The sequence below is a fragment of the Canis lupus genome, chromosome X (assembly GCF_048164855.1).
Source record: "Canis lupus baileyi chromosome X, mCanLup2.hap1, whole genome shotgun sequence".
NCBI lineage: Eukaryota > Metazoa > Chordata > Mammalia > Carnivora > Canidae > Canis > Canis lupus.
In genome coordinates this window covers 26,658,364-26,677,174 of record NC_132876.1, presented here as the reverse complement: position 1 = coordinate 26,677,174, position 18,811 = coordinate 26,658,364, and the positions used below count along the sequence as shown (strand labels likewise).

Genomic DNA, 18,811 nt, shown 5'->3' with positions numbered 1-18,811 from the left:
TGATAACTTTAGGACTCATATTGATCTCCTTTGTTTCATTCACAGTATTGATGACTTGTATCTTTGTTCTTTGTTAGTCTTGCTAAACATTTGCCAATTTTACTGAACTTTTCAAAAAATTATATCTTTAGTTTTATTGATTTTTCTTTATGGTTTTCCTGTTTTTGGTTCCACTGATTTCTTATCTTTATTATAACCTTCCATTTTACTTGGGCCTATTTTGCTCTTCTTTTCCTGTTTTTGAGATGAGAGCTTAGATTATCAAAGTTAGACTTTTCTTGTTTTCTAATGTTCACATTTAATGCTATAGATTTCTCTCACAGTACTGTTTTAGCTGCTTCCTACAAATTTGGATATTTGTATTTTCATTTTCATTCATTTCAATATATCTTTATTACCTTGAGACTCCTTGACACATGCATTATTATAAATGTGTGTTGCTTAGTTTGCAAGTGTTCAGAGATTTCCCTATGTCATTATTTATTGATTTTAGTTTGATTCCATTATGTTCAAAGAATACTCTGTATGACTTCAAATCTTTATATTTGCTGAATTCTTTTTTATCCTAGGATATGGTGTATCTTGTCTATATTGTATGTAAACATATAAAGAATATGTATTCTACTGTTGTTGGGTAGAGTGTTCTGTAAATGGCAGTTGGATCCTGTACGATGATGATATTTTTGAGTTCCTCTGTGTCTTTGCTTATTTTCTATTTAGATGTTTAATCAACTTCCAAGATAAGGATGTCTATTCCTTCTATAAATTCTGATTTTTCTCCTTTAATCTGCAGCTCTTTTGTTTGGTGCATACACATTTAGAGTTTCTTGCTCTTCTTTGGTGACTATTTTATATAATGTCCTTCTCTGTAATATTCTCTGCCATATTATTTGCTCTGAAGTTGACTTTATCTGGTCATTCCTGCTTTCCTTTGATTAAATTTTTCATTATATAGATTTTTATATTCAACTGGCCTATATTGTTATATTTGAAGTGAGTGTCTTGTAGAAAGAATATAGTTGGGACAGGGTTTACAAATCCATTGACTAACCTCTGGGTTTAATTGGTGTATTTAGATCACATTCTTTTAATATAATTATTGATGTTAGGGCTTAAGTCTGCCATTTTATTCTTTTGTTTCAAGTCTGTTCTCTCTGTTTTTTCTTTCACTCTTACTTTTCCTGCCTTTCCATGGGTTATTGAAACAGATTTTACAATTCCATTTTGATTTATTTATAGTATTTTTGAATATCGAAAGCTCAAAAACACATGATCTCTGCCCTTAAAGGGATCATAGTTGAGACTATGAGTATGAACATCAGGATAACCTGTTGATATATATAGATGACAAAAAACATGCACATTATGTAGCTACATATTATATAACACATTATATGTAATATAATATACATAACATATAACATCTATTATTTTATCTATTTATCTGTTTATTTATCTATCTATCTTCCTATACCTGCATAGAAATTCTAATTTTGTGGAACTGAGTTAGGATTCGGGGTCTAATGTTTAAAACTTCCACAATTTGATTTTTCTTATTGTTGTTCTTTATAACAGCTTTATTGAGATATACTGCTTATATCATAAAATTCATCACTTTAAAGTACATAATTCATTGGTTTATAGTATATTTTGAGAATTTTCAACAATTGTCTATACATTGTATATATCATAATCTGTCCATTTTAGAGTTAATGGGCATTTGAGTTGTTTTTACCTTATGTCTTATGAATAATGTTGCTATAAACAATCTTGTACAGATTTTGTGTAGATCCAACATTTCATTCTGATACCCTACTAAAACTGTGAACCAATAATCTAGAGCAGCACTGTTTAATGTAATCTTCTGCCATGATGGAAATAATATATATATATGCAGGGTCCAAAGTGGTACTATTGGTGAGATGTGACTATTAAGCAATTGAAATATGAGTATTGTGACTGAAGAACTGTGATAACATTTTAATTTTACTTTGTTTAAATTAATTTTAATTTTGTTAGCCACATGTCCTTAGTAATCTTCTATATAGGAGACAGTCTAGGTTTAGAAAGATAATTATTGACTGTAAAATATGGATTGGTACAGAATGATGCTGTAGGCAGGAAGACAAGATAGGAAATTATTTATAAATTCCACTTTAAGAATCTGAGCATCATAACTAGGCCAATAGCAGTGGAGAAAACCTAAGGGGAAGGATCCAAAAGACATCTTAGTCTAGACATGAATAATTGATGATTTAGGGGTAATGGAGAGGGAGGAGTCTAGGAAGACTTAAGCCCTGCTATATGTTTAAGCCTCACTTTATATTTGTATTTACATTTAAGCTTGTTAATATTTAACAACATATAGGAGTTCCTTCTAAATTCTGCCAATATTCAATTAGTTAATATCTGGAACTCATTGATAGAACTGTACTCACTACAGATCTGAACATAGTGAACATAGTAACAGTTACCATTATAATTTTAATAACTGCCATTTAAAAAATTTAATTAGAAGTTTCAATGTTTATTGTTACATATCAAAATACACTTAACATACCATGCTTGTGCTATTATTACACTGAAGAAATACTAAGGAAGAATCTGTGACTTTTATTTCAGCAAGTAGATTTGTAATCTACAAAGGTCTTCCTATCACTATTATCTAAAGATAATATTATCTTTAATATTATATATTTGCAAAGCACAGCAGGAACTTGAGTAGCAATTGCATATTAACCTCTGTAAATATAGTATTGAATTCAGAGTGGATATTTATTCTCTCACGTTCCATCATTTTATTATTTAATTGTTAAAGGAAAGAGAATTAGGGAACAGTGTATGCTTGTTTTGACAGTGGTAGCTCTGATAATCAGTAGAAATGCAGTCAATAAGACACATTTTAGGGAAAAGCAATAAAATACAGTTATCCCTTTCATCATCTCTACCATGCTTTTTTTCCAGAACATCTTATAACTAAATTACCAGCCCCTATCTATTTCCATGTTTGTTTGTTTATCAGATTGTGCTTCAGCTATGGAATATATTTATAGTACAGTGATAAAAACTGATGTAGATGTATGACATGTTCCATTTTTATTTATTGAATGACTATGAGATAAAAGTTATTTTCATGGGTTTTCAGAGGAGTGACATATCTCATTTCTTAACTCAAACTTTTAATCTCCATTCTGCTTCTTAATTAGCTATAGGACATGAGTAAACATGTTCAGTCTGGTTTAACTTTCATCATCTATAAAACCATCTGGTTGCCAGCAAGCAAACAAGGATATTCAAATTAAAACAGTAACATATTTAATCCATCAGATTGGCAAAAATTAAAATATGAAAAAATACCAAGTGTTGGTGAGAATATGAGGTAAAAGGAAATTTTAGACACTGCTTATGGGAATATAAATTGACACAGTGAGCTTTAGTTTTCTATTACTGCCTAAGAAATTGCCACAAACTGAACAGCTTAAAACAGTCCCCATTTATTACCTCACACTTCTGTAGGTTGGAAGTCCAGGCATAATATAACCAGGTTACCTGCTTAGAGTCTTACAAAGATGAAATCAGTATTTTGGCCTGTTCTGTTCTTGTCTGGAAACTCTGGGAAGAACCTACTTCCAAGTTTGTTCATGTTGTTGGCAGAATTCAATTCCTTGCAGTTGTAGGACTGAAGTTTCCCTTTTCTTGCTTACTGTTGACTAGAGGTTGGTATCAACTCCTGGAGACCACCTTCAGAATTATTCATGTCACTTCTCCATCTTCAAAGTCAGCAACAGAGAATCTGTCTTGTGTCAAAAACCTCTCACACTTCAATGTTTTCTCTTCTCCCAGTCTCTTTTAAGAGTTCACCTGATTAAGTCAGGCCCACCCTAAGTAATCTTACGTTAAAATCATCAATTTGAGATTTCAATTATAGCCGCAAAATTCCTTAATGGGATCATCCAGAATACTGCTTGTATTCCTGAGGAAAAGTACATACATATCTGGGGGCAGGGATCTTTGGGATTATCATACTTTCTCTTACCATACATAGCAAGCTCAGAATACTGTTTTGGCAGTATGAAGCAAATTGAAAATGCACACAATGTATGAAACAAGAAATCTACTTCTACATTTTAAAAAATATAGAGCAGCAAGGGGGCCGGGCCAGCTCAGTTGAAAGAGTATGCTTAGTCTCAATTGGAAGAGTCTCATGATCTTAGAATTGTGAGTTTGAGCCCCACATTGAGTGTAGAGATTATTTAAAAAATTAACTTATAAAAATAGAGAGTAATTACCACATGTCCATCACAAAATACTTTTTTAATGTGTGTATTATAACATAGTTTGAAATACAGAAAACTAGGTGAGAACCTGATTGTCCATTGATATAATACATATATTGAGGTATAGTCACATAATAGATGATCCAATGTTTAAAATAAACTAAACATATATATAGGCATATTATTAAAGGTCTCAAATACATGTTAAGTGAAAAAAGAAGATTGCTGAAAAGTTCACACAAAATTAATGAAAGTCTTTCTATATATTATAGATGGAAATATGCACATGTATGAACTGACCCTAGATATAGCTATGCATCTTATTACTTCTCATGACCTTGGGCTAATTATTTGATTACTCCTTTGTAAAATGGTGATCTGTAAAATGTGGATCACTATAAGAATTAAATGAGCAAATCTTTGGAAAATATTAATAACTGGAACATTCTAAGTACTTAAGTATTTGTTAAATAAGTATAAATACATAGCAGTATAAAACTTGAATTGGACAGATACTTGCTGAATGATTACAGTGATTATCTCTGGGGAGGTGAGAAGAGAATTTATAATTATAATGTTCAATGAGGGCTTCTACTTCTATGATTTTACTTTCAGTTAATTCTAGATGGTAGAAACATGAGTTTTTTCTATATTAGCTGTATATTTTGTTATTTCTAAAATTAAAAGTCAAGAATCACATTTAAAATTACCACTAAAAATGTATTTTGATCTTTAAAAATTAGTGTCCTATGATCTTTAATAGTCTTTATAGACCTACACAATTTTATCATTCATTAATCCTACTGTTGGCCATATATTCTGTGGGTACATGCTAATAATAAGAGTTGAACAAATTATCATACCTATTTACCATTTTTTTTTCTCCATAAGAATTGACCTTCGGAAAAACTTCATTGGTAGAAAAGATTCTGAAAGATAGTCACTTACTCCACTTGATTCCCCTAAGTACTGCATAATGTACCATATACAATCTGTACCTTGATTTTTGACATTTACAATGTCAGAACTAATTGCTATTATCTGAGCAGCAACTCAAAATATTGAAGTAAAATGAAGGCTTGGTTGTTACACTGCTTAGAAGTTTTGAGATTTTTTTTAATGTTTCAATATTCCCAAAGAATGGTAGTTCCAAGTTATCATTCATTACTCAATACTCAGCCCAGCAAATTGGGAAAAATACAACAATAACAGATGCTGTGGGTGACTGCAGTGCTCTGCCATTAGTTTGACTTGTGTTCTTCATTTTGAGACTGGGTGAGTCACCCATGGAGAGATATATAGTAAAACAAAGAACATTCAAGATTTTAATAAGACATTACCTTGAGCTCCTCACATTGCAGACAGTTTATCTCTGTCTGGATGCAAGTGTTTATATATGTGAATACTCAAAGATAGAGACTGTAATAAACAGGCATAGTAATAAAATCTCTTTGCAGGTAAAGATGAAATACTGGCTACTACTTATGTATATAGATGTGACACAGAATCATTATTCTATTGAGATCCCGAAGGTCAAATATATATCTGTATCTAATGTCCCTTCTCAGCAGAAGGTTCTGAGCCCATTATGTCTCTGCTCCTTTGCTTATGGAAGTTGCCTTTACAAAGGGAATTATTTAATCCATGACCTCAGTCTTTTATTTTATTTTGTAGTTAATATTTATTTTGTTTTCCAGAACAATATTGTATTCTCAGGTTGTCAAATTCAAAACAGCTAGATGGTTTGGGGAGATTATTAGTTATTCAACTGGTAGTTTTGCCCACATTAGTATAAATACTGATTTCAATGATTCTTAGTGAACCAATAGTTTATAGCTTATAGTTACATCAACTAGCTATTATACAGTGTGTCAATATTATGACTAATTACTGGATAAAACCTACTGAAAAGCAAAATCAATGAACAAATTTAGGTATTGTATCTCTGGTTTGTCTTGTATTCCCAATGCTAAATATTTGTGATATTTAACTGAAGACTCATGCATTGATTATTATCCTTTGTAAGTGAAAGTGTCTAGATTTCCAAAGTCCTCTGATTAATAACAGAGAGGTATGTGCAGCAAATATGCTTCCATGTATTAGTAGTACTCAAGTCCTAATATTGAGAATAAAAGACCTTATGAATTATATTTCTTCCATTTCTCTGGCTATAACTCAATATAATGTGTAAAGTTCTGAGTGATTATTTTTCTCCTTGTCTCCTATAAATAATAAAACCAAGTCTCCTTTTTGTCAGAGGTTAGATTAATATAATGTAGGACTGGCCTTATTATCAGTAAAGGACATCAGAGATGGGAACAGATTTGAGTGTTATAGCAATGACTAAGAATATATCTGGGTTTATTCCAAAGCTAAAACTCTCCTCCCCACTATAATTATAGTTGGGAATAAGGGACTAGAGAAGATTAATGGACATATAGGCATTAAGACTCAAACTTAAACTGTGGTCATATAATTAAGCAGAGAGATACTTTGAGAAAAATATGAGTATGCCAGAGAATTGGATGTCTCTAGTATTACCGGTTCTTCAAATCAACTTTTAGCTATGAATATTATATATATATATATAAATTATATAGTATATTACGTAGAGATTATAAACAGATTAACACATATTATAATTTATATATTATGATTCTATATAATTACAAACTTTTATATATGTAATATACACCATAAATGTAGCAGGAAAGTTTAAAGAACAACATGAATTCTTGAAATTGGTAGGCGCTGGGTCATGTTCTGCATTGGGGTCAGGAAAACTTATATCCCTATTCTACAGACACCGAGGTAGTGCCCATGTAATTCTCACAGTAGTTGCCCAAAACCAACTGTTTTGAGGAGATGAGAAGGAAGAACTAGAAAACCACAGTCCTTTCAGGTGCTAATGGGACAAAAGTTTCCATGATTCAATTTTGAGACACACTGAATTGTATCCCTTCTGAGAGGGAATGCAGTTGATTACTATTGCAATTGTTTTGGCAAAAGACCTACATGGACTTAAATATTATATGAAAATGAATTTTTCTCTACTTCAGCTTATTTTGGCTTCTGCTACATTGAGCACCATTGATCATTTATTCCTGTCTTCATCTCTTCTCCACTCCAACCAGGCCTTTTAAAAGGTATCTTCAGGGACATCTGGTGGTTCAGTCTGTTAGGCATCTGATTCTTGATCTCAGCTCAGGTCTTGATCTCAGAGTTGTGAGTTCGAGTCATGTGTTGAGCTCCATGCTGGGCATGGAGCCTACTTGAAAAAGAATTATTTTAAAAAGGTATCTGCATCATTTTTTCCCTTCTGTTAACTGGAGAAAAACATAGTTCAAATATTACTTAAATATATAAAATATGAAGAAATCCCCTAGTATACTCTCTCTTAGAAACACACAGTTAATCCTTTTCTATATATTCTTATACTGTTTACTTCTTCCTCTAATCTTCCTCCTATTTTTAAACAAAAATGGATTATAATATGCGTCTGGTTTGCAATTTGCTTATTTCATCTAACATTATCAAGGCTACTTCTCCATGTCAGTACATAAAGAATGAACTCCAGAATTTTAGCAATTGTATAGCATTCCACTATTTGGAGAAAAGTCCAACAGATAAGCACATTCATGGACAACCTACCAACTCTACCTGACACTTCAAAAATCATTCCTGCTATTGATGTATGTCAAAATATAGCATGGAATCTTTGTGAGAGATTCTCTGTGAAGACTGGCTTCCATAAAAATGGCAGCATTCTCATAGTTGTGTCTTAGGCTTGTGGTAACCTTGCTCAGCTTTATTTATTTGTCAAAGTGATCCTATTTCCTGTTTTCCAGAACATCGTCAAAATATCTGATCTGATAATGGCACTCTTTTTTACAGCCCTAACATGGAGTTATTCAACTTAAATAATCTTACTGTCACTTCTATAAGTTCCTTACAAGGAGGGGTCTGTCATTTTGAACCACAGGCTCCACTGAATTGTTAAACTGATTAGTTTTACATATGGTCAAATTACCTTTGATTTGGACTATTGCAGTTACCTACTAAGTGATGCCCCTCCTTCTCTGTCTTTTCCTACTACAGTTTATAATATATTATATCTACATAGCATCCAGGTTTATTTCTAAAACATAAATCTCCTGTTAAAAACCCTCCCTGGATTTTCATATCATTCAAAGTAAAGTCCAAGATTCTTATAAGTACTTACAGATCTCTGCGTGATATCATCCTCTATTACCTCTCTGGCTTTACCCCTTTCTCAATGCACTTTGCTCCAAAAACACTAGTCGTCTTTCTACTATTCTAATACACATACCAGCATGGTCCCACCTCAAATCTCTGTACTTGATATTCCCTCCACCTGCACACCCTCTTCACTGACACATCTGTATGGCTCACTTTGTCACTTCCTTTAAATCTCAGCCCAAACCTTAACTTATTGACCAGGCTCCCACAAACTTTATTTAAAATTTCATCTCACTCAGAATTCCTAACCCCTATTCTCTTTTGGAATAGAATAGAAAGGACAGAAATAAACCCACACATATATGGCCAATTAATTTACAATAAATGAGCCAAGAATGTACAATGGGGAAAGGACAGTCTCATCAATAAATGGTGTAGGAAAAACTGGACAGCCACCTGCAAAATATTGACACTATCTTACACCATACACAGAAATCTATTCAAAATGGATTAAAGAGTCTACATCAAACTAAAATGATTCTGCATTACAAAGTGAAACCATCAACAAAATGAAAAGCCAGCCTATGGAATGAGAGAAATATTTGCAAATCATATATATGATAAGGGTTTAATATCTAAAATATATAAATAACTCATACAACTCAATAGCAAAAATCCAATTGAAAAATAGGCAGAGGATCTGAACATAGTTTTCCCAAATAAGACCTACAGATGGCCAACAGACACATGAAAAGCTGCTCAACATCACTAATAATCAGGTACATAAATGCAATCAGAAGCACAATGAGATGTCACTTTACACCAGTTAGAATAGCTATTATCAAAAAGACAAAAAATAACAAGTGTTGGCAAGAATGTGGAGAAAAGTGAACCCTTGTGTACGGTTGGTGGGAATGTAAATTGGTGCAGACACTGTGAAGAACAGCATGGAAAACATGCTATACACACACACACACACACACACACACACACTTGAATACCATTCAGCCATAAAAAGAAGATCTCACCATTTACAACATGGATAGACCTTAAGGCCATTATGCTAAGTGAAGTAAATCAGAGAAAGACAAATACAAAATGGCAACACTTATATGTGGAATCTAAAAAAAAAAAAATGTACAAAGAACAGACTGGTGGTTGCCAGAGATAGGGGTGGAGAGGTAGGTTAAATAGGTGAAGGGAGTCGAAAGGTACAAACTTCCAGTTATAAAACAAATAAGTCTTGGGGATGTAATGTACAGCATGATGAATATAGTTTATAGTATTTTATTGCATTTCTGAAAGTTGCTAAGAGGGTTAATTTTAAAAGTTCTCATAAGAGAAAAATTTTAACTGTGAACTGACGGGTGTAAAACAGACTTGGTAATCATTTCACAGTACATACAAATATTGAAGCATGTTGTAAACATATAGTGTCAATTATATCTCAATAAATTAAGAAAGAAGAAATAATATTTTTATTTTATTATTTTATTTAATTTTTTATCTCAATAAAAATATTAAAATAAATTGCGTCTCTCCCAGAATTCCTATCCTCTAATCTCTGATTTATTTATTAGGATTGGTAACCATCTGACATTCCATACATTTACTAGTTTGTGTGTTCATTGTCTTTCTTTCTCAATGGACTGCGAAACTTATAAGGGCATGGCTTGCTTATCTTGTTCACCTTAGTATCTCTAGCACCTGGAAAATGCCAGGTATGTGATAAGCATTTAAGTAATATTTGCTGAGTAAGTAAAAATAGAAAAGTATTGAAGTTCCATATGTTAATTTCAAAACTGAATATCTTACAGCATTATTTCATTGTTCCTAACAAATTTTTTGGTTGGCTCATTTGGATGATTTTTTCCAGTCATATCATCTGCAAATAATTATAACTGCTTTCTCTAATATTTATATCTTTTATTTTTCTATATTTTCTAATTTCTGTATCCAGAATTTTTTAATAATATTAAATACTGATGGTGATTTTTAGAATCCTTGTTTCATTCCTTACTTACGTGTGTTATTTTTTAAAAGGAAATGGCAGATTAAAAAAATAACATTCACAATTTTTTAGGATTAATGATCTGTTCTGGTTTCATATTTCTTCTTGGAAAAAGTTTAGTCATTTATGTCTTCTGATAGTTTTTTTTTTCACTCAGGTTTTACATTTACCTACCTAATAAATAAACAAATCTGTACCTGTGATTATTTCTTCTTTCTTTCTTTTAATTTTTTGTATTTGTGCTCTTGTGCTTGTGATACTGAGGAAAGGCACATCTTCCATTGGACACTTCCCTTGTCCTTTTGCAGCCTGGGAAAATTGGCAGAGACCTGAACCTGTGGCATTAAGGTGGGAACTTAAAACAAGAGCTAGTTGCAGCTGGTGGTGAGGTGATACTCTACCTCTGTGAGGCTGCCAGGGCTTCAGGATGGCTGCCAGAGATGCTGGTACCAGCAAGCCATTGGGAATGCTAGAGACGTCTCAGACCAGCAGGCTAAGTGGTCCAGAAATCACTATGAAGTTATGCTTCATGACTAAGGTCTGACTTTTCATTCTTGAAGAAGGTACCAGCAGTTGATTAATGAAATAGCTTAATGGGCTGATGTGAGGTCCTAGGTAAATATTTACGAAGATAGCTGGGAGAAAAACTGCCCTTTATGACTGGGGTTAAGGCTAAAAAATTATTATAATTTCAGTATTGAGGAAATATTTTGCTGTCTCAGGCTGATGAGGCAATGGCATTTGAGTAAAATAAGCCTCTTCAATTTTATATTCTCCCCACATCTATTTTTTTTTCTTCATTGGTTTTTAGGATCCTTGATAAGCTTGCTTGCTTCCAAAAAGGAGAGTTTCCCAACATTTCATATCACTCACCTTCCCAGCAGTGAGAAATCTCATTCTGGGATCTACAGCCAATTTTTCACTAGGTATATTCTTCTGATGTCAAATAGGCACTTCAAATTCAACATGTCCCAAATTGAGTTGATCACCCTCCATATATATCCTTTGTGCCTATATTCTGTGTATTCACTTGTTGACATTATACATTTACATTCAAGCCAGAGCCTTAGAGTCCACCTAAATTCTTTGGCTTTCTTCATCCTCCACATGAAATAACAAACATTGTTCATTTTATTTTCCCCATTTTTCTAATGACTTCCTCCCTCTTCACACTTATCTCAAATATCCTAATTCAGGCTCTCATTATTTCCTTTTTGGACTTTCTTTAGTGGCATTGGATACAAGTGAAATGAGGGTGGAATATGCCAGATAATCCTACTAGGTCCAGATAAGAATCTGAGGAATGTAGTACTTTGTAATCCATCTCCAAATAAATTAGCCTGAACTGTAGGTGTTCTCTGCCTTTGGTTTGACAGTATTTTTATTGTTTGCCCTCATTTCCCCATATTCTCCATCTTTGTTTCAGAACCTACTTGGTATTCTCACCACAAATCAAACCCAGCCATAGTGGCTTAGAAAGGACCAAAATCAAGCAGAAATCTGATAGTCAAAGAGCTGAGAGTTCGATGACACATCGTTGGCAAGCGGTGAAGCAGGCGTACATACATCACTTATGGGAGGTTAAATTGGTAGGACCTCTTTGGAGGGTAATTTGGCAATGGCTATTACATATAAAATTGATCCAGCAATTCCATTTCTAGGAATTTATCCTGCAGATACACTAACACATGTGCCCAAAAATGTATGCACCTAAGTAATCACTGCAGAATAGTTTATAGGAACAGAAAAAAGAATCAATATATATGCTCATTAAAGGTGTAATGAATAAAGTATGTTCCAACCATTCAGGGAAATACCGTAAAAATAAAATTAATTAGGTAAATACGTATAAGAAGTTATCTCTGAGATTTTGCGACAAAAATGGTACAGATATGTGCAGCACATGCTGTCATTTATATAAAAATTGCATACACAGGTACATGTATGCTTATAAATGTATCAACCATCTCTAAATGGATACAGACACAAAATGTACTGCTCATGATCTATGGGCAAGAGATCAGGGATCTTAGGATATGAGACTTACTTTTCACTGTACACTTTCTATACAGTAGATCTTTTTTTATCATGTGTATGTATTACTTAATTTAAATAAAACAAAGTAAAAATAAAGACCAAGTGTTGATAGATGTAGTTTAAAATATTAGGAATATGTGCACATGTAAAATGGTATACATATGTGCCTCTTCCTGACAAGGGAATTTATACATACACCAACATACAATATATGTGAGTAGGTAGCTATAACCAACATGAACTTTTTTCTTAAATACAACTGTTTGTTAAATCATCTTAAAAACACAAGATTCCTAACTGTCCCAACCTATAGCAAGTATATGTTGATAAGGTATTGAAGATGTTATTTAATCTTTTCACCCATGATAGCATAGATTTGCTTTTCAAAAAAAATGTACAAAGTTAATGTGTGCACTGCTGATGTTTCAGCTTCAGTTTCTCTCTTGGAAGATTTTGACTTTGATAAATATATTCCTAGAAGGAAAATTAAGAAAAAATAAAGTGTATATTTAAGCATTCAGAAACTTTAGCCTAACAATTGCTAAAATGCTAAACATGTTTTATTTTTTTCTGCAATACATCACATACTCAAATCCAGATAAAAGAATCATCTATGTACACAATAACAAATTGTCAACAACTCTACGTTGAGCACAACAGCTGGTCTTTCTCTGTAAATGGCTGCCTGGATAGTGTTACCTAAACTTTAAAGAATGTTTACCCCAAAAAGTACTTCCCTGATTGTCCTGCCACTTACAGGCCACTTTTGCTTGGCTATTTATGAAATCTGTAGTATAAATGCTACCCAGGAAATCAGGCCATAATATAGCAGCTTTAAAAAAATAAGGCTGAGGGCCTGGGGGTACTATGCTAAATTTTACTGAATAATCAAAATTATGATTAATAGGATGAACACCACTGTGAGATTTTTTGACTAAGAAAACATATTTTTTAAATATTTTATGTACAAAAATACACAAACAACAAATGCCTGGGTTCCAAAATCCAAATGAAACAGGCGCCAAATGGTGGCAATCTAGATCTTGAAATGCATTTTCTGGAGCAGGGATAAAAACCTGCCCCGTTACATATACCAGGGTTAGTTACTCCAACCATCCCAAAAGATACTTTATAGCACACATTTTCCCAAAATACCATACATCTAAAATGTGTAGAAGACCTGATCATACTTTCGAAACACTGGTAAAATAGAAGTACTGAATTATAGTGGGTACCATGTCTACAGCAGCCAAAAGAAAAAGTATACGTCAATCACTCAAAGAACACAATTAAGGATTAGACAAAATTCTTTGTAAGAGAAGGCAAAAAAGACAGTTGTGTTGAGGGAGGTTCAGAAAAATCTTAAAGCCAAGTTTTGATTGCCCAAAGATCACCTTTGCTTTCTCTCTGTGCATAATACACTAAGCACCGGTAAGCTGGGCACTTTCGACCTGGAAGACAAACAGCACATTGAGTTAAGAAGCACAAACACAGCGTGAGGAAGGAAAGTGAGAGGGGACCGGGAGGTAAATCTGGGCACCGTGAGAACGCACGCAGCAGCCACCCTTAGCTCCAGAGGCCTGCGTAGTTCCCATGGAGGCCTGAAGGGAGAGGTCCTCCAGCCACGAAGAGCTTCATCTCAGGCCAGTTGTAGCAGTGGGTGTAGAGCGCGTTGGGGAACTCGCCCATCCCACCGAAGTAGTTCACCCACAGGTCGTCGTGGTTGAGCCAGCCTCTGCCACAGGTGAGCTTGAGCTTCCTCCCTGAGGGCCCGGGAGAGGAGTCGGGGCTGGCTGAGGCCCTCTCCTCCAGGAACCTCTGGGCGCGGATGTCGTAGAAGAGCAGGGAGCCATGGCCCGTGCCCACGGTTATGATGTGCTGGTAGAAGCTCAGGGAGCGTACGCCCGTGCCACCCTCCCTGGAGCACAGGGGCCGGATGTTTTGGTGGCCCTGGCGCGGGTCCAGGAAGGAGACGTGGGACTGGGAGCCCACGGCGTACAGGGACAGCTCGTCGCAGAAGGTCAGGCACACGTTCTCCCGGCAGTAGGGCAGCCTGATGGACAGCAGCCTGGACAGAGCGCTCCGGGCTTTCCACAGGTGGAAGTAGCCGTCCAGGGACACGGCTCCCAGCTCCTGGTTCTTGCCGCTGAAGGCCAGGGCCCGCACCTTGCGGTTGCTGGGGCTGGTGCTGGACCTGGGGATGGTCTCCATGTCCCTCGGCCGGATGTGGGCGTACACGGGGAGCCCGGCGTCGTTGTGCCAGGCGATGCTGCCGTTGAACATGTCGGGGTCCACCCGCCACAGCGCCACTGTGCCGTCGCGGGAGCCGCTCACGGCCACCGTGTCGCTCATCCAGGCGATGCTGAAGATCCAGTCCTTGTGGCCGTGGCGGTCGCCCAGGCACACGGGGTCCAGGGTGGGCAGGTGGTAGACCGCCAGGCTGTTGGGGTTCTCGCCCCCGGTGGCCAGAAGCGTCTTGGAGGGGTTCAGCTCGATGGCGTGGATGCCGCAGGTCGGCTGGGCCTGGGCCAACCAGGGCCCCCGGTCGCGCATCAGGGGGATGCGCGTGATCTGGCCCGAGTGCACGTCCACCACGAACAGAGTGTTGCACTTGGTCCCGCACACCACCTGCCTGGCGTTCAACCACTGCGACGCGAACACCTTGTTGAGCGTGCCCAGCGCCAGCTCGCGCTCCCTCAACAGCTCAGGCAGCTTCTGCACCGCGTAGCCGCGCAGCTCGCCCTCGGAGCCCCGGAGCCCGGCGCCGCCCCGCGCGCCCACCTCGCGGCCCTTCAGGTACTGCACCAGCGACCGCCGCGTCGCCCGCCGCCTCTGCTTCTTGCGCAGCAGCGGCCCCTCGGAGGCCGCCGCCGCCGCCGCCGCCGAGCCCTGAGACGACGAGCTCGCGGCGCCCGCCTCGATCGCCGGCGCTTTCCGCTTCCTGCTACCTGTTTGCTGCAGGGCCATGGTGGGCGGCGGGCGGGTGGCGGCGGGCGCGGCGGCGGCGCGGCGGCGGCGGCGGCGGCGCGCGGCACCCGTGTTGGCCGTGGCGGCGGCAGGGACCGCGGCGCCTCCGCGGCAGCCCGGAGGTCGGGCTCTCAGGGGCCAGGAGGCTAGAGCGACCGCAGGGCGCGGAGCCTCCCGAGTGCGGGACGCGGCAGCGGCGGCGAGGGCGGCGAGGGCGGCGAGGGCGGCGGGCCGGGCATGGAACGCCGGCCGGAGGGAGCTGGGCGCGAGCCGACCGCGGGCGGAGCGCGAGTGGAGTCCCGCGGCAAGGGCGGCCGCGGCCGGTCGGCGGGGACAGGCGACGGCGGGAAGTGCGGCCGGCGAGTCTGAGTGGGACGAGGACGACGCGGGGGGGACCCAGTGTGAGGGGGCGGAGGCAGCGGGAGGAGCCGGCAGGGAGCAAGCGGGGGGCGCCGGGTAGCACACGCCAGCCTGGGAGGGGTCGGATGGGGGCAGGAAGTGGGGGATAGAGCCCGCGGTGGGGAGACTCACCCAGGGCCAGCGCTCCGCGATCCCAGAGCCGTCTCCGGAGGACACATCCTAGTGCGCCTGCCCAGGCCCTCTTGCTCTCCTGTTCCAGGCGTTTCACCACCCTCAGGATAGCAACCAACTAGCCTTCTTAAAATCCTCACTTAAATAAAACCTGAAAGCTAAAGTGAAGTATGACGCTAGAAGGAGCTTGAACAATTATGTGTTGAAGAAACAAATAGTGTAATCCTGGGAGACTCTGCTGCAACTAGTGTTCAGTAACCCTGAACTTCACAGGCAATGGGGATGTTTAGCAGAGGCGGGGCGACCCTCCCCTTAGGTCTGTCCTTGCAGCATACTGTCTCAGCCCCTCCACTGGGAATGTGTTATCAATTTTCAACCATTGTTTTCTTAATTCTCAAATTGAGGTCCCTGAGTTTCCACACTAGAATCACTGAGGGGTGTGTTCCCAATGTAGTTGCCTAGGCCCCACTTCCTCTGGAAGTGAAGTCCGGACCCTGTGATCCAGTGCAGCTTGAGGAACCCAGAGGACTGCATTGAGGGTGGGGGTGGAGGCTGGAGGTAAGACAAGGGTGTTCCTCCATGATGTTGAGTTCTCGTGAGCCTAATAGAAGAACCGTGAAGTGGATGTGAAGAGGTACAGGAGAGGGATACTTCTTTTCTTGCTCAAGGGAGAAAAGGTTCAGTCCCCACTCGCAGTCCCAGGAGGAATCCCAGGTGCCTGGGTGTAGCCTTATCTTGTATGGGAGGGCCCCTGGGGCTTTGAGGTGGGGTTGGGGGCAGGGGGATGCAGGGATTTCCATAGGAAAAGGTGGTGATGAACTGTCCAGAAGGACGTAACCCCATAGGCACAATGGGAAGTGTGGGTGTTCACACTATGGGTTTAGCAGTCTCAGAATTTGGATGCTTCATATCTGACTTTACAGCTTCAGAGTGACCAATTCGGTCGGCAAGCCTGTATTTAGACATATGAAACTGCACAGTGACTTGGGTGGCTGGTAGCTGACACCAGCTCTGCAAACATCCCAGACTTCCTCTCCAAAACTTTGTTGAGTGGGTGCATGTGGAGAGGTGAATTACCTTTTCTGACCAATCACGGAGGACCATGGGACTTACTTTGTTGTTGCTTTTCTCTACCCTTCTCCCTGCCCTTTCTGCACCCTCACCTCAAATGCACAAACTCCAAGTACAAAAACCAAAGGCCCTTTGCCCCACTCCCATCCCGTGGTATACCCCAGTACCCACTCCTCCCCCATATTCTTCCCTATGTTTAATGCTGTATCGGTAGGATGAAGGTTATTGGAGAGGGAGTGACCTGACAATAAAAAAAAATGTTTACAACTTCATAATTAGAACTGACATTACTAGAGAATAAATAACTACAAATTCCTTTAACTTAATCTTCCATAATGTTTTTTTTTAATTCCACCTCAGGAAAATGGATATTATATAGTAAGACTTCATGACATACCCTTTACTGTTGTTGTATAACAAAATAGGCTGAACATTTTGGGAGAGCAATAGATCAGATAGGTATAGATTGCTAGATCTATCTATATTTCAATTGTAAAAATAAATAATTCTTACAATAATTATTGTTTATTGATAGCCTGTTTGTGTCATTGGCTGGAGGACTGTGCTAAACACTTCAAATGCACATTCAGCTTCAGAATAACTTTATGAGGCAGGTTCGATTTTTATAGCCCTATTTTAAGATGAGGGAACTGAGGCCTAGAAAGACTAATGACTGCTCCATGGACACACAACTAGTAAATGGTAAAATCATGTTGTTAAATCTGTCTGACTCCAAAGCTTTGAAAACTAATAGCTACCCTATATTATTCAATAAATATGATTTTTCTATTTCTGTCTCTTTAAAAACCATATAAACTATCCCTATGATGGAAATTTTACAGATGTTGCATCCTGTGCACTTTTGAAACATAGCCAGAATTCCTAAAATAAATGAATAAATACTGAATGCAACTTATGTACAACACTCCAAATCAAATATAAAGGCAAAAATATATTCTATGAGATATATTTTCTTTTTTATAAATTATTTTTAATTAATATGAAATATAATAATATGTACCTACATTTTGGTGAAAATAAAACCCATATAAATAGTCCTGATATTATGCCTCTCTACTTTTTTGATAACATAATTTTGCAATATTTATGTATAATGTGTAGTCACAGATTACTATTTTGCATTGATAGGTGTGATAATTTCATCTAAAATACAGTACATGCAACACATTTCATATACGTCTACACTTTAACATTTCTCTGAGTTTTTTATTTAAAGATGTAAGATTTATAGACCAGAGTCAAGTGATACTGAGAAATTTAGAGTGTTGTATATCAGATTGCAAATTTGAACCTTTACTTGCATCTGATTGCTTCCATTTTTAGGAAAACACAGTGTCTGCTAAAACCTAAAGTTATACACAGTATATTTGTAGTTAAATGTAGATGAAATGACATGATAACAAAATTTCAGGTGTCTGCATGGCGTTTTGAGTGTCAGGATCCCTATTAGGTATTTTTGTTAGTTTTGAGGGTCACTGTGTATGAGTGTAAATATCTTGTCTGTCATTACAAATTTATTTCTCTATTCACTCCTGCTTTTTTGCAACTGACATACCCCTGGATAAATTTTTATTACCCTTACCTATCTCCCCTGAACCATATTTCCCTCCATTGGATGGGGGCTTATATGAGTGGTTTCAGGCCACTGTCTCATCCTGTTCTGTAGTTACTTCATATGTTTAAATATTGTTTTCTT

The 18,811-nt window shown here is 38.1% G+C and overlaps 1 protein-coding gene across 1 annotated transcript; it reads right to left on the bottom strand.

Moving 5' to 3' along the window:
- Positions 1 to 3,073: 3,073 nt before the first annotated feature.
- On the bottom strand, positions 3,074 to 15,507 carry LOC140627385 (DDB1- and CUL4-associated factor 12-like protein 2). The gene has a single exon (XM_072815630.1). It carries the CDS (start codon positions 15,490 to 15,492, stop codon positions 14,092 to 14,094), a length of 1,401 nt encoding a protein of 466 aa, XP_072671731.1. The 5' UTR covers positions 15,493 to 15,507; the 3' UTR covers positions 3,074 to 14,091.
- Positions 15,508 to 18,811: the final 3,304 nt, after the last annotated feature.